General features: G+C 39.3%; 3 protein-coding genes across 12 annotated transcripts in view; 1 reads left to right on the forward strand and 2 right to left on the reverse strand.

Moving 5' to 3' along the window:
• Window positions 1-404: 404 nt before the first annotated feature.
• RAD9B (RAD9 checkpoint clamp component B) lies at window positions 405-9336 on the reverse strand. Of its 8 annotated transcripts, XM_035340478.1 has the most exons (12): window positions 9218-9232; window positions 8710-8780; window positions 7957-8621; window positions 7639-7788; window positions 7025-7139; window positions 6283-6382; window positions 5708-5814; window positions 3776-3882; window positions 3233-3297; window positions 2548-2670; window positions 1587-1842; window positions 405-1241 (listed from the first exon to the last, which is right to left on the reverse strand). In XM_035340478.1, the coding sequence occupies exons 3-12, from the start codon at window positions 7960-7962 to the stop codon at window positions 1113-1115; spliced, it is 1158 nt and encodes a 385-aa protein (XP_035196369.1). In that variant the 5' UTR covers window positions 7963-8621; window positions 8710-8780; window positions 9218-9232; the 3' UTR covers window positions 405-1112. The 8 variants fall into 8 exon arrangements, with proteins under 8 accessions (XP_035196369.1, XP_035196365.1, XP_035196373.1 ...); XM_035340482.1 differs by lacking the exon at window positions 7957-8621 and having other exon boundaries at window positions 407-1241; window positions 9218-9324; XM_035340477.1 differs by having other exon boundaries at window positions 407-1241; window positions 7957-8780; window positions 8908-9258.
• On the forward strand, window positions 9277-13371 carry VPS29 (VPS29 retromer complex component). Of its 2 annotated transcripts, XM_035340490.1 has the most exons (5): window positions 9277-9407; window positions 9837-9848; window positions 11824-12015; window positions 12446-12681; window positions 12983-13371. In XM_035340490.1, exons 1-5 carry the CDS (start codon window positions 9405-9407, stop codon window positions 13098-13100), a joined length of 561 nt encoding a protein of 186 aa, XP_035196381.1. In that variant the 5' UTR covers window positions 9277-9404; the 3' UTR covers window positions 13101-13371. The 2 variants fall into 2 exon arrangements, with proteins under 2 accessions (XP_035196381.1, XP_035196382.1); XM_035340491.1 differs by lacking the exon at window positions 9837-9848 and having other exon boundaries at window positions 9280-9407.
• Window positions 13372-14405: 1034 nt separating this feature from the next.
• Window positions 14406-24091, reverse strand: part of KNTC1 (kinetochore associated 1) — a 36801-nt gene continuing 27115 nt past the window's right edge. For both annotated transcript variants that reach the window (XM_035340471.1, XM_035340470.1), the window contains exons 50-64: window positions 23850-24060; window positions 23632-23741; window positions 22917-22966; window positions 22119-22197; window positions 21323-21441; window positions 20740-20875; window positions 19654-19749; window positions 18678-18734; window positions 18179-18233; window positions 18036-18099; window positions 17207-17336; window positions 16027-16116; window positions 15336-15481; window positions 15149-15239; window positions 14406-14889 (exon numbers count right to left, since the gene is read on the reverse strand). In XM_035340471.1, coding sequence (XP_035196362.1) covers window positions 14830-14889; window positions 15149-15239; window positions 15336-15481; window positions 16027-16116; window positions 17207-17336; window positions 18036-18099; window positions 18179-18233; window positions 18678-18734; window positions 19654-19749; window positions 20740-20875; window positions 21323-21441; window positions 22119-22197; window positions 22917-22966; window positions 23632-23741; window positions 23850-24060 — 1494 coding nt within the window. In that variant the 3' untranslated portion in view covers window positions 14406-14829. The remainder of the gene's footprint in view (window positions 14890-15148; window positions 15240-15335; window positions 15482-16026; window positions 16117-17206; window positions 17337-18035; window positions 18100-18178; window positions 18234-18677; window positions 18735-19653; window positions 19750-20739; window positions 20876-21322; window positions 21442-22118; window positions 22198-22916; window positions 22967-23631; window positions 23742-23849; window positions 24061-24091) is intronic.

Genomic DNA, 24091 nt, shown 5'->3' on the forward strand with positions numbered 1-24091 from the left:
TGTCTGTAAGTGATGCCATGCCCCACTACACAGAACTCCTCTGTAACAGTTTGGCAAGCAGGGTAACTGTCTTTTAAATCAACCAAGGATTGGAAATGTCAGTATTTTGAGTGTGACTTTGGAAATGCTACACGGTAATTTTCTCTGCAAGCTTGTTTAGCAGTGAGCAAATGTCTGCCCTGCTGTTGTACAGATCTCCAGCTCTGTTCAGTATAAATCACATTGATCTGTTATCCCGCTGCACCAAAAAGCAGGTGGCAGCAAGCAGAGTTTTGTGGCTTGTTGTTGAGTAGTAGTGACCAGGGCCAGAGAGCCCCATCACTGACTTCTGCTGGAAGAGGTGAGGGAAGAAAAAGGAACAATTCAAGGCTGAAACACAAGAACTCGTAAGCCGTGCTTTCAAATCATTTTTAATCACCATTTTTATTTCTTTAACCAAAGTTGTCACAGAAGTGCATTTACTCAGCTACATACATACTACAAAGTTTCTGTAAGAATACCAGCTGTTACATAGCACTGCTGTGGTTGGCTGTGCTGCAGTTAGGTGGGTTTCCTATTCAGTGCTTCTGACTTCACAACAGTAGCTTAATTTGTCTGAAGTGCTAATGCAATTTTAATTCTCTTGGGAGACTGGAAAGCCGAACAAGCAGAGCAATGTGTTTATGGAATACATCATATACAAATCTAAATGACCTAAACTTATATTACGACAGCAGCTACGGCTTTAAAATGATTAGTACTGGTGCTTAACAGAGAATAAACATGTAACTGGTACTGACACGGTGGGAATTGATACAGTACTCTGTACCAAGTAGTTCTGTCCTTCTGTACCAAGTAGTTCTGCCCTTTTGGTACATTCCCCTTGGAAGGGGGAAATAAAACAACACCAGAGTGGAATTTCCACTTCCCAGACTTTAGCAATAGATGTTAGTGAAATGCAGGTTACATACAAGTAGCTTCCATTAAGTTCCAGCTTGCCTAAGAACTGCAGGACATTTCCGTAACAGAATTAAACTTCTTTCTAAGGCTAGAAACTGCTCTACACCATGACAAATACGCTTCTGTCTTTCAAGGCGGTCCACATTAGTCCTGGATTCGTACACCTTGTGTTACTAGAGAACTTGGGAGCTCTGCATGTTGCCAAACTCCTCTTCAGTGTCACTAGCTGTTGCTAAACTATGGGAGGTGTGATTGATGGCATCCTTCTTAGGAGAAACTGCTCCAAAGAACAAGAACTGAAACTGGAAAATGCAATGTTTACAGGAGTAAAACGCTATGCATGTGCTACAGAATTCGGGGGGTTAATCATTTCTGAAGCTTTTGCCATTTTTAAAATACATTTTAAAGTCTCTGTCAGTCTGTGGTGGTGTTTCCTAGTAAAGTATGTTCAGCGTTACAGCTAAACATGGTGTTTTTGTCAGCTATGCTGCTATGAAAGCTGGTTCCATTGAAATGCCATGTGGAATACTGGGTACCAACATGTAGTTGTAGCCCCCACACTACATGTAGCATCCAGCTTTTAAATGCCAGCTAAGGTATTTCACTGTTTTATAATACAACATAAATATGATTGGGAGTGTCCTTACCTTGTGATAATGAGATTCTCTTGACTCTGCTTCCAGCACTGCTCGGTCACCTGTCTGAGGCATGGCTGTTTCCCTAAGATCTTTAAAAACGTTCCCCAAGTTGCATGTGTTCTGTTTTGCCACAGGACTTGCAGGTGCCGCTGGCTCTGTGTTCTGTTCGTTTTCATGCTGCCGTGGCTTTTTGGAAGCAACTGCTTCTGCATTACTGTCCTTATCCATGAAGGATTTGTCAGATTTGCCCACGTATGCCTTTGAGCTAGATCAGAGAGCATAGGTCAGATTAGTAATTGGCCTCTGCATGGCTTTGTTAAGGTGTCTTTGCCTGCTAATGGAAGGCCATTGCAGCTTAACAGATTCTCAGCAAGTACCTTCCCCTCTTACTGCAACAGAACTCCATGGAGGTACAGCTAATGAGAGGCTAGTGAGGAATGCTCCCCTTTGCACCAAAAGCTTCAGTGCTGTTCATGGTACTAAGAAATAATGCCCAAAGGCCTGGCTGCTGGCTCACCTTTTGCTACAGAAACCATCCCTCAGTGGCACAGATAACGGAAAGTGTCTGTGATCAAGAAGGGACGGTGTGGCTAAAACCATTCCCTTGCACGCTTGCAATAGGGAAGAGACCTGTGAGGTGACTCAGAATGCTCAAGCACACGGTGACTGTCTGATCAGTGGCACTGCCTACACAAACAGCAGGCTGCAGCTGCAGCTTTGATGAAAAGAATCCACTGCTGGAGAAAGATTGAGGTCTTTCTGTCATGCTCTGGCTCGGCATCAAACTACTTCAGCCTTTTTCTGATGTATCTAGTTCATAGTTTTCCTATGAAAAGGCTGCAGGATCAGTACAATGCTTATGAACACCCTGCAAGAATACACAGATCACTTTGACTTAGCAGGAAAACTTTAAACTTCAACTTGTCAACCTGCTAAGTCAACCTGCCTCCCTCACCCACCCCTCTGTTACCTTTCTGGAATCTGTGAACGGCACGGGAGCTCCTGGGACGCTGTCCCGTTGTCGATGTCAGACAACGTAGCCAAAATAAAGCTGGCTTCCAGCACCATGTCTTCAATGCTGAAAGCAACCGGTCTAAACACAAGCAAACAGAGACAAAGCAGCATGCATCATTACGTGTATTTTGCGAGGAAACAGCTCGTGCAACTCTATACGTGCAAATCACAAAATACCCAGCTGAAAAAAAATAATATTTGCTGCTTACGAACCTGATGGCTTCCTTTTAGATTTAAATACATCAACAAGCAAATGCTGTAAAATATTATGCTTAGTCAAATTGTAATTTTTAAATACAAATTGTTAAAATTATATTTTAAACTAAAAATGTGTCATTTCCTTTGTCCACTAAATAAAACCGCATATATTAGGCTTGAGAACCTGAAGTGTCCAGGTACCTTGTAGGTGCTTGCTAGACAGCAGGGCTAGCTTAGTAATCCGGGTGTCCATGTTAAATGCTTTACGTGCAGTAACAAACTACTTAACCCTGTATTGCAGGTTAATTAGAAATAGAGCTTCTATTCTGAAATGAACATTTTTTTACAGTTCAATACATATTGAGTGACCTGCAGTCAAAAAAAAACCAACAACTGTAGAGCTGTAACTGTGCTATTTCTAGGTAGGTAGTCCCAGAACGTACTTCCCAGATACATCAAAATGGATTGAGACAGGACCGTGGGTAGCTTCGGAAAATGCCAGTAGTCCCTGAAAAGAAGAGTGAGTGGTTAAGTGCTATTTTAAACACAGCTGAAGATTAACACTAGAGAACACGTTTATTCCAGCTGTTGTTTACTGGCAAAAAAAAAAAGTAAAAGTCTGTTTTCAAGGGTAAAAGTCTACTGCTTCTAGAATGCATCTCCTGCCTTCTCTGCCTGGAGCTTTGCCTAAGAAACCTCTGCTGGAGAATTACTGTGCCCATGATGCTTTCTCCAGTAGTTACACGTCTGCCAAGCACTGAACTGAAATGACTTTTCTGCTGGTTTAAAAGTTTTGCCTTTCAAAAGCTGCTGTGAGGGACCCCGCAGTGTCCTGAAAATGCCTGTCTTTAAAGCCAATCCTTAGCCAGCTGGTGAAATCCTGCTACCAGACAGGAGCTCTGGTGCAACGCTTTCAGGAGGAATTGTTCTCCATCGCCCAGGTCATGTCATACAAATTAATGGAAAATGATGAATTTTTAACTTACCCTCAGTTCTTTAAGGCAAAATGTCACTTCAGAATCTACTCCGACTTGAAAGTAGTCAAATTCATCCGGATTTAGCTGTATTTCAGTAAGCATTGTCTTTGAAAAGTCTGTTTGAAATAACAACAAAGTTGAGGACTCAAAACACTGAGATTTGAACTCAAAGCTACAATTATAACCATGATGTTTTTGTATTAGCATTGTCTCAACAATAATAGATGTTTAACTTATCTAGATCTATATTTAAATAAAATAAAAAACTCCTGAAGTTATTTACAGCACATTATGTGGATTTACACAGCTTTTAACAGAACTTATTTCTGTTAAATGCGACGGCGTCCTGATGCCTGCTGTCAGTCCTGTAAATCTGCTGTCTACAGGCATTGATCACAAATGCGACTGCCAGCTTCTTACTGCTGCATCGATGGGAAGACCAAAATGCAGCATGACTTCAACAGATTGATGGTTGTCAGCAACTAACAGGACCATGAAAGCCAATTTGGGTGACTTATTCTAAATTGTCATCTTTTCCTGATGCTATGCAAATGACAATGGAAAATAAGCTCTCCAGCATCAGGTATTCAATTGTTGCTCGCTGTCATTTGACTACTCATTAGCTATTATCAGGTGGGTGAAAAGAAAATAAGAGGGTACTACCAGGATGCATCACAGTCTCAGAGGCATTCAGAAAAATACAGCAGCTTAAGCAGTTCTCTTCCAAAGCCAGGCCACTAGGGAAGTATTAAACTAGTCCCAGCCTCCTCTTTCTTTGCTGAAGAGTTTTTTTTCTCAGCCTTCAACAAGGCCCTGCCGCAGGGTCAAATACACTCTCGTAAAGTTCCTCAGAACTGCAAAAATAAATGTTTACAGCATACCTGCCAACTTCTCCAAGGCAGAGCCTACCACGTGCAAATAAACACAAGCTTAGGCAGAAGCTGTAAATTCTGTCTCTGAAAATTAAACCTGAACGTGGAAAAACCCAATCCATCAGCAGGCGGTGTGTTCAAAGGACACGCTTTGTCTCAGAGCACGCAGAACATCTGCTGCAGGCAGTACTCTGCATCGCATGCTACGCAACAAAAACCACACCTGTCATTCCTCTTTTTCTCCCGTTTGATTGTTCTTTTTTTTGGTAGCCCACTGCATTTCTACCTACTATTTTTTTCACTCTCCTTCTTACAATAACGTTTTTAAATGTACATTTTTAAAATAACATTTTTTTTCCTTCAAAGTGTAATCCTCTTATATTATTTTCAGTAATTTCTTTCCTGTTTCACTTCTGTCAGTTTCCACCGCTAAATCCTTCTTGCCCTCCACTGTTTTAGCCTGTTCTAAGCACAATCCCGACACCTACACGGCAGGCAGTCATCTTTTTCTAGGTCATTATCCTCAGCTTTGGCCATAAGTATGAAAAGCATCCCTTTATTATATGATACACAAGATGTACTTCAAAAACACAATCATAACATTAAAATGAGGCTGAGTCACACACCAAGAATCTGGACTGCTCTCCATCTCAGATCCGAAAATAACACACAACATAACAGTATTAGGCCAGCTAACACACTAGATATACTCTGTAACAGTATCAATTCGCTAATTACGTTATCCTGATTTAAATAGTTCATTTTAAAGCCTAACATTATCTCCTTTTCCCTGTCTGTTTCCATGCTTCTGCTCTTACAGCACGGTAATTACCTCTGTTGAAGCCTACAGCAAATGGCATAATTTATTTCAATTGGCTGCTCAGTCTGCTATCTGCCACCAACACCAGGAAAATATTATTTAAACCGTCGTTTCTTAACCCAGAGGATGGCAGTATGACTTAAAAACCTCTCTCATTCAGCCATGAAACGCATTTGTGCTGCAAGTTGCTACTCCTGCAGCTCACCCGTTCTAAGTCCCAACAGCCCTTTGGATTTTGCATTTCCTTACCAGCGTCTTCCTCAGCGTAACTCCTGAAGCAAACCTTCATTGGAGTAACCGATAAAGTCACTTCTTCTTGACTGGTTGGAAAGTGGATCATTATATCAGCCAGCAGCCTACAAAATTCAATGTAGTATGAAAATAATTTTACATGACACAAGTTCTTATCCAGCAATTGTTACTGGCATTAGAAATTAAGATTGTTTCTTGGCAATACTGTTTGAAAAAAAAAACACCTTTGAAATGTGCAACCCCTCAAGCATGCTGTATCTTTAAAATTCATTTATACAGTAGTAGGTATGTGAGGAATCTAAAAATACAACTAGTAATTATGAAATCAAATTTGCTTACATTTAATACCTGTGTATGTTGCCCAATCAGCCTCGCATGCACATACAGTGCTGCTGATCCCTGTTTCTGAAGTTGTAAGGTGAAGTATCAAGTATTAGAACATCGGATTTAGCAACTCCCCATTTTTGACTGTGGGCCCTAACCAAATTTTGTCTCTGTTAATGACTGTAACAGCAGCATTGCCTCCTGGATGATTGCTTTCCAGAAAAAAAAAATACTTTTCTATTCATTACCTGGAGTGGACTTTAAGGATGTTCGGACACATGTGCTTTGCAAAAACAGCCTGCAGGGGATCACATTCTTGGAAAGTCAGATTATATGTTTTTATAATACCTAAGTATAAAGCATATGAACAAAAATCAAGAGTAGGACTTGTAATGCTTACATTAAAGTCTAAAAATCAAGGGTCTAAAATTCTATTTTTTTTTTTCAGTATTAATAGTTCTTATAAGACATTTAAATAGAGAAAGTAACTGAGGGGCTCTAGCAGTAACTCACAAATAGAAAACTGAATGAAAATGCCATCTAACACTTCCTTCATCCTATTTGTTATTCCCTCCAGCATCTGAGTTTTTTACCACGTTAAAGAGCTGTAGCGTTGTTACGAGCAGAAAGACCCACTACACCCTCTAGTTCAAACACCTGCAGGAGTTCCTTCTCTCCCATTTTAAATTCCATAAAGTTGGTTTTTCAGAATTGAATCCGGCCTAATTCTAAATGGTGTAAGCCGTGGGCTGACAATTAATATACCGTATGCATAACTACTGAACTGAAGAAAGTTGGTCTGATAAATCCTGTCGTAACTTTTTTTTTAACAAGGTGATGCACGTGCTGAATATAAATTTTGATGTGAAGAGGCTGAAAGTGTTTGGCATAATGTTCCATCAATGACACTCAGTTAGTAATTACACTAAATATTATGTTATCCTGCTGTTTTAAATTGCTTCTGTCTCTGTGACTTTTTGTGTAACCTACCATTTCTGCAGAGAAGCTGAAAAGTTATGTGATGCTCATTAGTATTTGTATAAATGCTGCATTTCTCCACATTCCTTTCCAGCACATTTACACATCTAAATACAGGAAGAACTGACTGGGGAGGAAAAAAGATCAGTGGAAAGGTTACTCACCAAGACGTTTTGCAATGTTATTCCCTAGCCTCACGCTTTTATGGCTTCCCCAGACTGCTTTGTAAGCAGATGTGGAGGCAGCTGAAACCGATCTTTGCCAGCCTCACCCACGACTGCAGTATGTGGCTGACAGGGCTGTTTGCTGAACAACTGGTCAAAGCTCTCCTGGCTTGTACTGTTCTCAAAGGCTACAGGAGAAACACCCAAAAGCCAGAAATGCAGTATTCCTTTAATTCCTTTAGATTAAGCTGATTCAGGCTTTGGAAACTGCAGGGCACAGCTCAGAAAGTACACCTTTTAAACAGTTAAATAGGAATATTCTCTTTTGCAGAATTACTCAGAAGCACTTGAGTTCAGAGTGATCTGCATGCCTGTATGATCCTCCTCCCCCTATAATTTCGTTTGGAAATTGAGCTAATTTGCTGCTTACAAAGCTGTGCGTAACAAACTGTTAAAACATACCTTAATGAATAATTTACATGGAAGTGATAACTGCTTTTCTTTCTGACATGGCTGAGACACGGCTGTCCAGCAGTAATGTTGAAAAAACATAGATGAGAAGAAGATGTATGCATATGCTGACCTTGAAGAATTCACTGATCTTAAGGCAAGCTGAAGAGAAATGTAAAATCATTAACTCCAAACTATTTCACACTGAATCTTTACCAAAAAGCTACCTCTGTACTTCATTAGCATACGTAAGCCACAAAACCTTTAAATGTGTACATCTCAAAACAAATACAGATGTATCATGCATATTATCATGTTCAGACTTATCACCTTCATTATTACTGGTCAGAAGTCTCAGGTGTAATGCAGGTGCAGGAATCCAATCTCAGGATATTTGAGTGTGTGAGTTAAGCTCTGAAGTGTGAGTTACCTGATCACTTAAGAGTTTCAGCCTGTGTTTGAGGTATGTGAAGGACTGGAGCCTGTTCTAAAACAATCTTCCTGTACGCCCATCCACACGAGGCATACAAACGAGCACAGCCACTACCAGCACCTACGGGATACTTCACGCGTCAAAAGAAAGGATCTCCCCTCGTGACCTGCCAGCCTCCCAGCAAGCAGAGTTGATCCCTTTTAACTCAGAAACCTCTAGAGAAAACCCTCATTCTGCGGGAAGTGGTGTTTGATTAATGGGAGGCATTCTTCCTGTTGAGTCACACCAATACAAAAACATGTTGTTCAAACGCAATTTCTGATGCGGTACAAAACGTAAACCTCTTGACCCGTGACAATAGAAATAAAACCCTTGGTATTCATCCGGATGTCCTGGACAAGCTTCACCTCGGGTAACACCAGATTCCAAGAATGTTAGGTGCAGAGCAGGTATGAATCTTCCTGGATATAATCTGCATAATTACAATCACAGAAAATATGGCATTTGTCCACGTTCAAAGTGGAGGGAGCTGAGAGGGAATGTAACTCAGACTCGAGTGTACCTGTAAGAAAACAGATAAGGCAATACCCAGCCACACAACCACGTTCCCAACGAAGATTTTAAACTGACAATTAATCAAATTTACTTACGCCTTTTTCTAAGGGGTCAAAACAAAGCTCATCGCTAATACGCGCTATGGCATGTATTGCTTTTCCAAACACTAACAGGAAAGAAACAGAACAGTGCAACGTGCATTTTAAGTTACAACAAGTCATACTGCATCTTCTCCACCATAACTTGAGGGGGAACATTCCACATTTCCCACTCGTTTCCGAGAAAACCGACACCATGGTGGCAAACATGACTCCTTCCCGTGGCAGCGACACCTTGGTGCTCTCCAAGGCTGCCCCAAGGAGGCACGCCTCAGGTTTTGCACAAACAGCCGCCGAAATGCCCTGGTGTCCCCCCCGAACGGCTCCCCACAGCCGCACCGACCACCATTTTAGTCAGAAAAAGACATTTTGTGGAGACAACGACGGTGGGGACCTCACCCCGAGGGGCTCCCAAGGGAAGTGGGGTGGGTGGGGGTCTCAACGCGTGCCCGCGCTGAGGCAGCGCCCTGAGGGGGCCGCCCCGCACCCTGCCCGCGCTCGGTACCTCTGAGGGGAGCCCCCCCGAGCACCCCCCTCATGGCCGCGCCCTTCCCCTCACGGCGAGCCCCGGATGCAGCCGCAGGGGGGCGGGCGGCGGAGAAACGCGTTCGGGGCCGGCTTGGCCCAGCGGAGGCGCCGTAGCGGCGGCGGGGCCTGGCTGCCGAGGGGAGGCGCGGGTGGCGGCGGGCAGGATGGTGAGAGGCGGCGGGCACGGCCCCGGGGCTCGTCCCCACACCCTCCCCGGTCCCCGGTTCCCCTGTCGGGGCGCCCCGCTCCGCTCCCCGCAGCTTCTTACCGGGGAGGCCCCGTCAGCCGGCGCCCATGGGGGGGGAGAGGCGGAGAAGGGGGAGGCTAGGCCTGGGGGGGGGGGGGGTTGCGCTCGGAGCGGTTTGTTTTTAATTTTTTTTCCCTCATGATTTTTATTTTAACGCTTCTCTCATAACGCCGACGAATCATTAATTGTGATTAATTTTATTTTATTTTTTTATTTATTTTTTTATTATTTCCCTCCCCGTTCATCCGGCTGTGTTTTTCTTTTCTGTTGCTTCCTTTTCGTTTAACGCTGGTCGCGTCTCACCCCGTTTTCCATTCCCCTGTCTGCGATCAACTCCGCCGCCCCTAAGGCCGGGCACAGAGTAAGTGCGCCGAACGGGCTCGGGGGGCGGCCAGCGGGCACCCAGGGCAGGCAGGAGGCACCCAGCAGAGGCAGGGAGCGTCCAGGAGGCACCCAGGGCAGGCAGGAAGCACCCAAGAGAAGCAGGAGGCGCCCAGGACCCACCTAGGGGCAGGCAGAAGGCACCCGAGAGGCACCCACGGTACACAGGAGGCACCCATGACAGGCAGGAAGCATCCAGGAGGCACCCAGGAAAGGCAAGAGGCACCCAGGAGGCCCCCAGGGGCTGCTCCTCGCTCCCCAGCTGCACCCCAGCTCCTAGTCACGGCTGGGTGCCTTCACTCGTTGTTACGGTGGTTTTCCACGTTTTAATGTAAGTAAGGGGAGCTCAGGTGGGATGTGGGGGAACGTGGCCTGCCTGCTCACCAGCAAAGGAAGCGATCTCTGTTGGGTGCAGCTCCGCTGACTGCGGTGGGGCTGCGTGTAAGCGGCAGCGTGGTCTGATTAAACGTCGTGCAGAACGGGGACTGCGTGCCTCAATCCCGAGGCGTCAGTAAGAGAGCCCATCGATTGCCACTTAAATGATCAGAATCACTCGTTACCCATTTTTACCTGCCTTCTAGTACGTTATCTCAAGAAAGAGCTAGTTTAGAATTTCGGAGAACTTTTGAAAGGCCATTTAAAAATATATCTTTGTATTTTTTCCTGGGTTGGTTTCAGATTAGTAGTTTGTAGACTAAAGAACCACCTACTCTCAAAAGGAGCATGGGTTTCATGATGCTGCCGAGACATTGTTAATTAAAAACAGGGAGAAAAAACCACCAAAGTTCTCTGCCTTTTGGTGACGGCTAGCATGAAGATAGCTGTGTGGCCTAAAAATCTTAAAATTAAGAAAGGTGACTTGTTGCTGTGGTTACTGCTGTGTATAGATTTCTGGACTGTATCTTTTACGCAGATTTGATGGCTGCTGTTTTAGGAAGTCTTAACCAACAAAGTGTTAGGATTGGAGAATAATCTGCCACAGTTAACTGGGAGGTGTCCATCAGGCTATCAGGGATGCCTGGCTTTAAATCCAGTGGTTTCAGTGTAGAAGCATAACACCCATGCTTCATAGAGCTTTTCATGCCCTTGCAAAATTAATTTATCGCTACTTTGCTTGCATTAATTATTTCTTCATGAGCAGACCTAAGGCCTAAAATACCAAACCATGGCCTTACTTCATCTGAATCCATAATTTTGAAGCTGCCATTAAATTTGTTTTCCTTGCATATTTTGTAATGAAACTATGAATGGATAAAACTGGTAATAGAAACACTGTATGGCATCCTACCTTCTCTGCTGCAGTGTTCCATTTTTTTCCATTTAATTATTTTGTCAGTTTTCTGTTATTCAGTGACTCCTACAGTATGGGCTTGGAACAAGCTTCCTGTTCTGATTAACTATTAACACATTGCAAATTTGCTCTTTTCTTTCTTTTTTTTTTTTCCTCTTAATAAAAACACGAAAGTTAATTTAATGTAGAAAGAAACTGGGATGAAGGATTTTTAAGGGGAACTGGCTGCAGTTTAGCCAGGTCTGTACTTGAGAGCATCTGGTAGAGATGTCCTCTATCTTTTCCTTTTTTTAATGTTTAAGTGAAAACAAGATGGGATAGTTCATGGCAGTTCCCAGATTTGTGTATATTAATGACAAGTAGTAATAGAGTTCTTTTGTTATACCCTGCAGTGGCTTGCTTTCAACAGCAAAATAACAAAACAAAACCTCCGTAGACCCTTATGTTCATAAGGCTCTCCTTTTGACAACATTCAAGATTAGTAAGGGCCCTTGTTTTCACTCAAATACAGAAATGTTCCATCACCATTTCATTCTTATTTTAGTAGCTTTTATATCAAAATGCAGTTACAAAACTGATGACATTGCAATGCTTTCTGTTACATAATTATTCTTGCCTTAAGTATCTGTAATGGTTTTTCTTTCCTGTGGTGACACCTGGTAAGTTGGTGTTAGTATTAGGAGATCTTCACATTCCACATCGATGCAACAGCCTCCCAGCCAAATTCAAAAAGTTGCTGGTTCCAGGAAAGATCCAACACATTCTCTGCACGGGAAACCTCTGCACCAAGGACACTTATGACTACCTCAAGACACTGGCTGGGGATGTTCATGTTGTCAGAGGGGACTTTGATGAGGTAGTGGCTTCTCTTGATATTTGGTTAATCTCTTACATAAAGGCAGTGTTTGTGTTATTTGTACTTTAAGTGGGCAAACTGAGCTTATGTAGTACTATGAAAAGCAAACTGAGTAAGAGGTGGGGTTCCAATTGATATGAATTGCACAGTAAGTTCTCATCTGTTATCACTATGAATAGAACTGATTTATGTACTTAGCTAAGTCTAAGACTCAAGCAAACAGGAGCTCCAGTTGTCAGATCTTTGAAGTTCCTTCCATGTTTATCAAATTCTTGACAGCGTTCATAAAAGCAGTATTGTAGCTCTTGTTTTGTAGTAGAGCCAATCACAAGGTTTTTCCATAGGCTTTCCACCTTTCTGTGTTTTGTCTAGCTGTTTAAATGTAAATCTAATATGTTGTTGTTGTTTTTTATTCACTTTTCATTTTTAGAACCTGAATTATCCTGAACAGAAAGTTGTAACTGTTGGACAGTTCAAAATTGGGCTGATTCACGGCCATCAGGTCATTCCTTGGGGTGATATGGCTAGCCTGGCACTGCTACAAAGGCAGTTTGATGTGGACATCCTCATTTCAGGACATACACACAAATTTGAGGCATTTGAACATGAAAACAAATTCTATATCAACCCAGGATCAGCTACAGGAGCTTATCATGCCTTAGAAAAGTAAGTACAGTATGGGAAATCCCTGTGGGGGGGAGGTTGTTCTGATAACAAGACTAAACTACAGAACTCCTGGTGAAGGCTAATATTTACATTTTAAATGTCAGGCAGAGGAGGGGTTTATAGTAATTGCTAAGTGTCCTGGAGTGAAACAGCTAAGAGAGAAATAAAGCTTCAGATCTGACGTACTGTGCTTACAAAATTGGAATCAATTTGAGTGATTCTTGCTAAGAGGTCTTAACAATGAAACACTACTAAGGTTATTATATACAAACACTATGATTTTTTTTTCCTCTCTTTCTAGCAATATCATTCCTTCGTTTGTGCTGATGGATATCCAGGCCTCTACAGTAGTTACGTATGTCTATCAACTAATTGGAGATGATGTGAAAGTAGAAAGAATTGAGTACAAGAAATCTTAAAGTGTATTTGCTTGTCTGGCATTTTTACCATCTCATTCTGGAACTGCAAGTTACTACAATACTTGATTGTTAGTTTACAGTACTTCACTTACTTGCTAACAGCTTAACAATGTAGCTTCTTGGTAATAACTTTAAAACAACATTGTGTTTGCTTATTTTCTCTGTATGACTTGATTTGTAAAATATGCCATTAAAATAACTGTTTAAATACCGTTCCTTAATGTTATAATAAACTTCACTTCATAGAAAAACTAAGCTTTATGAACTGTTGTTGGGGGAAAAAGAAAAGCAACAGCTGTGCTTGTTTTTAAAATGGCTGGCAGTGCTGTCTTTGCTAAGCATTAGGTAAAGAGCTTGATGTGCTGGTTTGGGGACATGTAAAACATTTGACGAAAACAGTTAAGGGCGCTGGGGAAGCGTTAGGTTTGCTTCACAATCCGTTGGATATTTGCATTTTTTCATTCCCAATTAAAAGAATAAACTGGATTGATTTTTGAAAAAAATAGAATGAACACTTTCCTAATGTCGAGTAGTCATTTCACTGTAGGAAGTTGAACTTCAGTCTTTTTATATTCAAAGCCGTTCCAAACGCTGCTCTGCTTTAATGAATGACAGTCTCATTAATCCTGTAAACACTGAAGAGAAGCTTTCCTTTATCTATGGCTTATATCTGATATCTACATAGTTTGTTCCACATACAAAGGTTTTAAATTATGCAAGTCCGTATAACACTTGTACTACTATTGAAGCCTAAAAAATAGGTTGTTTGAGAAGACTGGAACTTTTCCCCAGTCTCAGGGAACTGTATGTATTTTAACAACTACTGCTTCTCATCACTGCTAATTTTTCAATCTAAATAAAGAGCTTTATCTGTTGTTTTCTGCACAACATTTAGAAAAATGGCCTGCTTCCTTTGCATATATTGTCCTTTGTATTGCCATTTTCTTCAGTGCAGTATCTGTGCAAAAAGCTCGGTAGTGTTTGTTATAGAGGCATACATTAAACTAACGAGTTATCCATAGAACTTAAAGGTTCAGCTAGAAAATTTACTTGTGTGTCATAATCTAATTTCTATTAAAGCAGGCTTATAAAAAGACCCACCTGTTTCACTTTGGTATCTCAGGAAGCTTTGACTAACTGCAATTTCATGCAGTGAAACGCATGCCTATCATTTTCTTAATGTCTACAGCACGATAAAGAACAAAGTTAAAAAGAAACTTTGCCAAATGTGTTCTACTCAGTCACCAGCCTTTCTTGACAAGTGAGTTTACCAGCCACTTCGTAAAGTTTATAAAATACTGGAAGGTCAATATTGATATGTCAGTTTATTTGTGCTCATGCTTTAATTAAAATTACAATTTGTCTAAAAGGTATATTTTACATGAAGTGTAACACTTCCAATTTAAAATTTTATTACAGTTATACAAGATGATTATGTTTGTGCAAATGAAATCTTAGAGTGATCCGGACAGCAGACTTGAACACGGAGATATAATACAGAAGTAGAGGAAATCAGTTTTAGTCCTTCTTAAAATCAAAGCGATAAATATGAATTGTGGCAGAGTATGGAGTAGAAACAGCATAGAACAATTAAAAAATGTGGAAAACTAGGGATAGCTTTTGGAAGAAGAGCAGTGAGGTTTTAGTTCAATGTTCACTTGACCAGTATGTACATTCTGAATGCACAGCACTTATCTTGCCAGCAGAGGGAGAAGAGACAAAGGATAAATCAACACCTTATTGATGACTGTTCAGGTTCACCAGTCTCCTCTGGTCCATTCATACACAGCTGGAGGGCAAGAGGACAACAGTAAAAGGGTTGAGAAAACAGGATATAATCTAAGACCTGTGAAAGTACTTGAAAGCATAAGGTTTAGCACTGCTCAGATTTGATTCAATTAAGATGTACTTGCATCAATTAAAAGGATATTTTACTAGATAGGATATATTTTACTAAAATAAATCCACTAACAAGTATTTTTGCTAGAAGTTGAGTGGAAGTCAGTTTATAAAAAAGGATAAAAATACTACAAAGTGTTTTGTTTTACCTTCAGAATATCAGAGGATGATTTATCTACCAGAGTAAGATTTCCACATTTCTCTTGATACTCTTGAATTAGGGCTTTTGCATCATCAGTGCTGTAGGAGGAAAAAGTTTATCAGCTTTGTCAACTGAAGTTCTCTAAAAAGCCAAGAATTTACTTGTTTTACTTGCTTTACTTTTTATTAACCTACCAGTTCTTGTTGGCAAAATAATCCACCAGTTCTTTAATTCGGTGAGTATTCATCAGTTGTTGCTTCACCAGTGGAAAATACTTAGTTTTCAAGAATTTTTCATATAGCTTCTCGTTTATGATATTGTCCAAAATCAAAGATCTAATCTGTAGATTCAAGTTTTAGTAATAGAAAAGGATGAATGCTTTATAAATAAGAAATATGACCTTTGAATAAAATGAGCAGATTTTTCTTACTGGATTCCCATAAAGCAGGATTATTATTATTTTTAGTGGAGCAAAATGTCAGCTTTTATCTAAGCTCAGATTCTAATAAGGGAATTAATTAAGAAACATACTTTTAACGAAGGCAATACAAGGCAAGACAAGAGAGTACAATTTCAAAAGCCGTTTGGCCTTTTTGCTTGAAACATTTGTTAAGAAATATAAAATAGTGCTACTGCAAACAATGCTGTCCTACAAATAGGGTCAATCTATAAGACAGCACTGTGTGTATATATATTAAAAACCCATCAATTTACACAATATTAATAAAAATGCAAAAATCCCTGCAAATTTTGGTATAGTTGAGAAGTGTAAATTATGTCAACTGATCCTTGGCAAGATCAGGGGAGAGAAAAAAAGTTTGTATACAGTTATCATTGAGAAAGCCTGCAAGTAAATGGCAAGTGAAGTAAATTTTACTTAATTACCTGAGAAGCAAAAGCCACTACTTCTCCAGTGTTCATATGTTCATCTATTTGTTGCAGCACAGTTTCCATGTTACATGTAGATAAGAAACCCTTGTAAAAAAAGTTACAAAATATTAGTATTCTGTGAATAAAGCGTAAGCTCTTTCCCTTCAGAACAAGTATTTGACTTACTCAGAAACAATTAACATTATAAAATGCAAGGTATAAATTCTCAAACCAGGATCTGTGTAATTTGACTGAAAGAGTAGTAATTACTAACGCGGTTAACTTTCAAAGGGTATCTTGCTGTAGTGGTTACAGATTCTTTTGACTCATTGCCAGCAGACTACATCTTACACTGGTGCTGTAAGTTGGGAAAATGTTCCTGGCTTGACTTTAAATGGAAATGAGTGGGAATCTAAGAATTTAAGGTGCCTTTACTAGTGCCAGCTTGCTCATGACAGATAGGGGAAAAGCCTATACGCTTCATCTGTTAAGAATGATGCAGAGCCTAAATTAATGGAAAGGAAAAGAACAGAAAGGAAACTAGATACACAAACAATGAGGGAATGGATTTAAGAGAGAAGGTTTACGTCAGAACTTGTGATGTGTATCAAGCATTTTTCTAAGTAGGAGCTTTCATGTCTGAACACTTTTCCAAAACAGGATTCTGTACTTTTCTTACAGTTGGCTGTTAAATGAGCCTACTGCTAGCACCTCAGCAATTATCTATGTTGTCATCAGCTTCACACACTGCATATGACTTGCGTGTGGGTTGGTTGTTGGTTCCCCCCCTGCAAACTGACTTTTCACGTTATCAGGGAACCTAATACTTTGGTGCATGAAAAGGAAGTAAATGGATGAGTCAGCTGCTAAAGACCCCTGCTGGATATTACTGACTTCATAACTGATTGAGGGTGGGATCCCCTAAGATGTTCTCTAACCCACAAAAGGCAAATTCATGTGACAAAAAGCTGCTGAGAATGAGTCAAAACTTAAAAAACAGGGAAGTGTTCACACGATCTCTTTCAGAAGGAGAAGTCTGAGGCCGTGGCCTCTGAGGGTGGGAGATGTCTAGCAGCCGTCAGCACTGATATATTCAAATGAGCTGGAGTTTAGAAGTTGTGATTTTGAGCCTCTGTTGAATGTAACAGGCTTAATGACATTTCCTTTGCACAGCTGCAACACAGAACTTGTTTACCTGAATTTGCTGCTCTCGCTTCTCAGACTGAGGAATCAGCAACAGGCATCCCAAGGCAAGAGCTGGAAGGTCCAACTGTGCATATTGTTTGGCTATTCCGATGACATCCAAGTCAGCCAAAACAGGACACCTTCAGAAGAGAATGAGGAAGAAAGTTCTCAACAGTACAACCTTTGATTTATAGCCATGAAATGGAAGTGATCTGTTCTTTAGGTGAAATACTACTCATCTAAGTTTATCGTGCTTTTTTCACATTGCAAAGGTAATGCAAAACTGTTTGCATATATAGGATGTTTGGAACCTTAATATCACGTAGGTTAACCATGTGTACAGGCATACGACTACGAGATTTTTTTTACTATGTCAGGTTTATGCTTTGTAGGAAAAATGAATATTTTTTCTCTTATAGTCTGGCTCAGTATTTTGGGAAATAGGCTATATTACAGACTAAGAAAAAAAAAATCTGGGCTTTTAGGGTTGACCATGACCCTTAAAAAGTGTCAGGATAAGAACCCTCATGGGGACAGTGACGGTGCAGATAAATTGGTTTTCAGCAGTCTGCGCAAAGTCCCTGTTCCAAGCACTGTTTAGATAGCCAAGGTACTGAGTTACAGCACACACTGCCAGCAGTCTAGGCATGGAATTTCTGTTTGGATACGTGCCCTGATTCTGCCCTTTCCACAACAGGCAAAATGTTCTTCCCCACGCCTCAGGTTCCCCAGTTTTTAGAGCTCCTTTGTGTGTCCCAGGCCAGGATGTTGGAAGAGAAATTACAAGCAGGGAATTCCCACTCAAATTAATCCAAATTCAGTATGTACTCTGTACTCACTTGAGCAGAATCACAAAACACTCACAGCATTCCTCTATCTGTTTAGGACTTGGTGGACATGAAGCTAAGGAATAAAGAAGCAATGATAAAGTAAATACATAACTAAGTTACTACACAAGCACACTAATTAATAACAATCCTACCTGTGAGAAATGGTGACAGAACCACACTTCGCCAAGCTCGACTGAAGTTGGGAATCTGTTGACAGAGAAGTTTTAAAGTTACAACGTTGTTTGGTTATTACTAAGTGTAAACACAGACATCTTGACTTCACCCATGTTAAGTGGAAGAAGTCTGTCAATTTTCTCTTTTATACTGGATGAATTATTCCCTAACATTGTTTTCCTTATTGCATAGTCTAAGATTTTGCTATATTTTGACCGATGGTTAAGTTATTCTGTCAAACTTAACAAAACCCTCCAAATAAGTGTTTACTGAAGGAGCCACAAGAGCAAAATACATTATTTCACTGATTAATAACAATACTCATCTGCATATAGCAGGTGTCATAAAAATATTCAAAAGGCGTCTTTTCAATGAGTAATGCTCCTTTTAGTAGATTGCTGCTATTCACTAACACAAACAAACAGGACGCTAAACTCTTGCTAAGGGAAGAGTAGGAGCCGAACAATATTTGCTTACCTCCCATAATGAATAAATCCCAGTAATTGCTATCAAAACTTTTCTTAGATACTGAATCTGAAACAAAAATATCCCATTATAAAACGCCACGGTGATTTTGAAGAACTGTCCATAATGTACAGAACTGGATTATTCTTCTTGTCTGCAGAATGCAAATGAACAGTTCTTCAAGGCACCTTTGTTCCTTTGAGATGAGTAACCGATGCACACAGAAATAGGATTTCTGTAAATTAAATTATCACCAGCACTAGTAGTATATGTTGTCTCAGTAAATACCCAAGATTTTCAGTAGCTTTACTACAATGTGCTGAAAACTTCATAAGGTTAACACTTCATAAACTTCATAAAGTTAAATCCCGTCTTTTTTGGTATTGTTGCAAAATTCTTACTAGATTAAAGCTGGCTTGAATACCTGGCTCCCGATATAACCATATTGCCACATAAATCTATTTCCTCCTTAGGTCATAGCAACATGTACAGTTTGACAGTAAGAGGTACTTGAGATTATAAATGACAAAGATCAGGATTAGTATCATAATAAATTAATTATAGGGGTAATAGTTTTTGAGCATGTATATACACACATACAGATATATGCATGATTTGTGCATGTTTGTGTATACACATTAACATACAAATGTAATTTTATAAAGTAATATGCATTTTTAATGATATGAAGACAATTTTCAAGTTATCATAGGATTTAATCTTGCCATCTGAAAGGCCTTTTGCCTTAAAAAAAATAAATTACAACTACAGTAATTTAAGAGCAACATTCTCAAGCAGTACGGGTAAAATACAAATTCCTCAAAGCTTCATCGGCTTAATGCAAACAACCTCAATTATAAATCATAGATGGCTGCTCACAGTAAGTTTACTATTCATGCAATCACTCTTCATTCTTTAGAAATCAGTGATGGAAAAAAAGCCTTTTTCCTCACATCACTGCAGAACTTCATGCTTAAAAATTCCTTACCATGTTGAAACCAAGAAGTTTCTGTAGTAGACCATTCCACAGCTGGGAATCATATACTTTGTATTCTAGACTCAGTTCTGTCACCAGTCTAACAGCCTAAAGGAGAGTAAGGATACACTTTATTTTAATAAATACACACTCATCATCTTCAAATCTTAAGTGTTTGTCAGCATAATTTTAGATTTTATTGGTATTACAGGGACCTTTAACTCCTAAAAGGTCTTAACCAAGCCACATGGAAAATAATTTTCAACATGCAAATAGAATTAAGCAAACAAACACAACAACAAAGAAGCACCTATACTTGATATACTTGATACTTTCTAATTTTACAAAGACTAAATAAAGCTTTTATCATCTGTCGTTTTCAAATTTTAGACTAGCATGTCTGGATTTCAACTAAAGAACAAATCACTTCCATTTCGCTGCTATAAATCAAAGGTAGTAGTGTTGAAGCCTTAATAGAACAGTACACTTTTATTGTCATGCACTGTCGGCTACCTAGAAATCTCATTTACTTGCCCTTGTCTTTAGCGTTAAGTTAGCAGTTCACAAAACATACTTGGTAACTCCAAGCAATTGTCAAAGTCAAGCTGCTAAGCAGAGCCCATTCCTGGCATATTAAATAAGTAACGGACAGCTATTCTAAAGGCATACACCAGTTCATATTTAGTTCACATGAAACTATGAGGTATGTGTACAAGCAATTTTAAAAAGAGCGAGAGCACAAGAGAACAAGCGAGAGGGCAGAGAAAGCTCCTGCATCTGGCTTCCTAGACAAGAGAAAAGGTGTGGGTACAAAAAGATAGGTAAGTAGCAGGAAATAATTATGTGATGAGCAGTATTCAGCACATCAACCTTTTTTTTTCTTCAGTATTCTGAAAGAGGAGAGTCTTTGGGGGTAACTCCTACATATTTTTACAGTATTTTTAATTAATTAAGAGTAGCGTATCACGAGTAGTGTATGAGTAGGACAGAGCACATCGGAGCAACATCTGTTTAGAAATAGATGTACTGCGTAGAAAGATGTACATTCCACACAAAGGCATAACAAACAAAAAATCACAAAGGATTTAAAAAGCATACCGTGGGTTCGTGGCTGTGATTTTTCCACAGCCCCTTAATCATTCCTTCCTTAGGACTCTTATGAAATGATTCATAGGTATATGGAATATTCAAGATTTCAAACTCTGACAGATAAATGCAGCATTTTAGAAAATACCTGAAAAAAATCACAAAAACCAGAAGCTAATGATATCTACAGTGATTATTATAACTCACGTAATCAAACTCAGGATATTATTGGAAAAATATTCTTCTGATGCTTTAAAAAGAAAAGGAAAAAATGTAGGCAGTATTTATACTTAGGAAAGAAAATAATGAAATCTTAATGAAGTAAAAACCTTCAATTACAACAGAGGAAATCGCAAGCTGTGGAAAATATTATCCGCATGTTATGTTACTTTCAGGTTCACAAATGAAGCATCTGATATACTGGACTGCATTACAGTGAAGTGAAAAGAGCTAATTATGCTCTTCAGAAATTTTAAAAGCTCAAAAAAATATTAAAAAGAATAATTCTGCAAATATCAAATATTTCTTTCCAAGGTCTGTTAAATACTAACAATGAGTCATTATTAAGGAACACATTAAGGAATATTCCTCTTACTTTACTTTCTCAATGGGTTTCTTGAAGAGTGTTTCCACAGTGTTGGTATCTGCCAAGTAGAGCAGACACTTAAGCGCTCTGCTCCTGTGAGCAAATGTCAACTGATTAACACCAATCGGCTGAGGGGAAGAAAAAACAACAAAAATACAGTGAAAGTTTGCAATAACTGGATGAACAACTGGAAAGGAGGTTATGTTGTAGGATTTTTCTAAGACTTTTGGCAGAAATGCGTTTAGCAGAAATGCATGCTAAGCAACAGACTGGTTTACATTCAACTTTTATACTACCTAGCTGAAGTATGTTCAAAGAACACTGCTAAACCAGTTGTTTTTCTAGATTTAAGGCTATTCATGCAGGCAAGAAAAATACTTGTGATATATAGTATCATAAATATCTTTACTACAGGTGAGTGTCTGAAGGTTAATTTTGTGCTAAAATAGTTTTCCCTCTGTTTAAATTCCACTCCAAGTGAGCCAATATATTGTTATACTAGTTTAAAGCACGTTCTAGAACTTACTTAGTGAAGCTATTTTCACATACTACCAATAATAAATTTAGAAAACCCAGGGTTCAAGGGCTGCTCTTGACAATCAACAGCAAAATTCAACACAGTTTTACTCCAAAAGGGAGGGGAGAAGGTAGGGAAGCACAGAGCTCACACAGACATACAACCTGTCCAAAGACAGGCACAAAGCCCTTAGAATGAAACCAAGACAGTTAAGCAGACAACACTTGATTTTAATAAGAGATAAAAATTTCATAAGTAGCAAGCTAAAACTAAAATTTAGAAACTTACAGATGTGGCAGATGTTGTAATTGCGAAAAGCATTCTGGAACTGTAATCCATTGGACGTGACTGAAGTAGATACAGAACTCTGCAAGAATGCATTTCTTTTTAATGCAAGTACAGCATAGCTACTGAAACACAGTGCATCAATTTTCCTTCAAATTTAAACATATTTCACTGTCAAAAAGAGTTTGAGGATAAGAAATTCAAAGGAAAATGAGGAGAAAACCTCCAAATAACTACCCGTAAAACATTTACTTTTATCTTGAATTTATTGCAAATAGCACTTCACTGTATGCATCAATATTTGAAGGTTCAAGACTGATGTCACCAGAAAATAAAAATAAGAAGGCAACATAACATATTTTTATAGAATCTAGTGCCATTGCCTTCTAGGGAAGGAAAAAAATGACTTGTCTGACAACATGGGGAAGTTCTAAATAATTATTTTACAGCATGTTTAAGTGCAGCTCTTGTACTTTTAACAGAGGAGCAGAAGTTGTGTTTGGGGCAGCTCTATCTCCTATGCAGCTCTATTTCTGCATCTTAATATTTATTAATCAATAAATACAACACCACTTATATGATAGGAAAATTTTGAGTTTAGGAATATCAGCACACAAAAAACAATTGTGGCATTTCTGAACTATATTTGTTTTACCATCACTGTTAATAAAAAAATTATTTTATCCGAGGCTGCAGCAGCAAGTTCTGAATCACATACTATGATAGGTTTCTTGAAAAAGCCAGATAAACTTGCAAGTTAAGAAAAAAAGTGCTGTATTATATGCAAGATGAAGTATATACCTTCGGAGCTCTTCATCTTCCCGTACATCTCCAAAGACTTCTTGAGTTTTCTTTAAAAAGACATGAAAGGAGTAGTTTTGAGAGTTATCTGAATTGTTATAAATAACTGGGTTATATCCTTGCTTAAACCCTGTTGTAAAAGCTGGGCACCCCTGCTAATGCAGCCAAGAAAAGGAATTCTAATTTTATCATTCCTTTCTTTATTTAACTGTGTGCTTGGCAGTCAACACCACCCTTTAATCCCTCACCCTGCTAACTGGTATCTCGGAGCAGAGGCAGTGTCTGCTCTCTGCCCTTTTTCACCCAGCTGTATGCTGCACAGGGAGCAATTAACCCTCTATTTCCTAAGCTGCAACAGGATAAGATTCACCCTCTTGGTGACTCTAGACACTCATTTGCTCCTTTTGACTGGCTACGCAACATTAGTGTAGCACCAAAGATGAGATTTTGATCTCTGTACAGAGAAAAAGGAAAGCATTTCCAATTATTCAAATTTGAATTATTCAAATTATTTTCACTAGAGACGGGGTTGCAACAACTTAAGAATGGTATTAAAATTATTAGTAGTCTGAATCCAGAGGCAACTTAAATAGGTTCATAAGTACTAATGGTGAACTGTGCAAAAAACTTAGTTTTTTGAGCAAATGATAAAAATAGATATATTTTATGTAACTGGCCATTTATCTCCAAAACCGAATATTCAGTGATGACTTACTTCTGAGGGCAGTACGCTTGGACACAGCCATTTATCCAGCAGCTTATCCCAGATTTTGTTCATATCCAAGTCATTAATGTCAGCTATTTCCTTAGCTGCTGTATGGATATCTGCATAAATAGATTGAGACAACAGATTTAGACTAGTATTATATTGCTTAGCATTTTTGAAAATAACTACTTTTTGCTTCTTCAAAACTAGATTAAGCATATACTCACCTGGATAATCTCTGCCAGTTGGATTTTGGATCCTTTGGTCTATACTGTGGTGTTCATATAACAAAATGATAAGATTTGCTGGTTTCCCAATGGACTTTAAATGCTCTGCAGTGTTCAGCTTGTGTGTTATTAGAACATTTTCTGTTGCTGATCGCTTATACTGTATATATAATTTCTTCTGTAGGACTTCTGCTTTTTCACGCGAATCATCCTTTAGCAAAACACAGTTTTTAAATAAAACA

This window comes from Oxyura jamaicensis, chromosome 15 (genome assembly GCF_011077185.1).
Source record: "Oxyura jamaicensis isolate SHBP4307 breed ruddy duck chromosome 15, BPBGC_Ojam_1.0, whole genome shotgun sequence".
NCBI classification, from domain to species: domain Eukaryota; kingdom Metazoa; phylum Chordata; class Aves; order Anseriformes; family Anatidae; genus Oxyura; species Oxyura jamaicensis.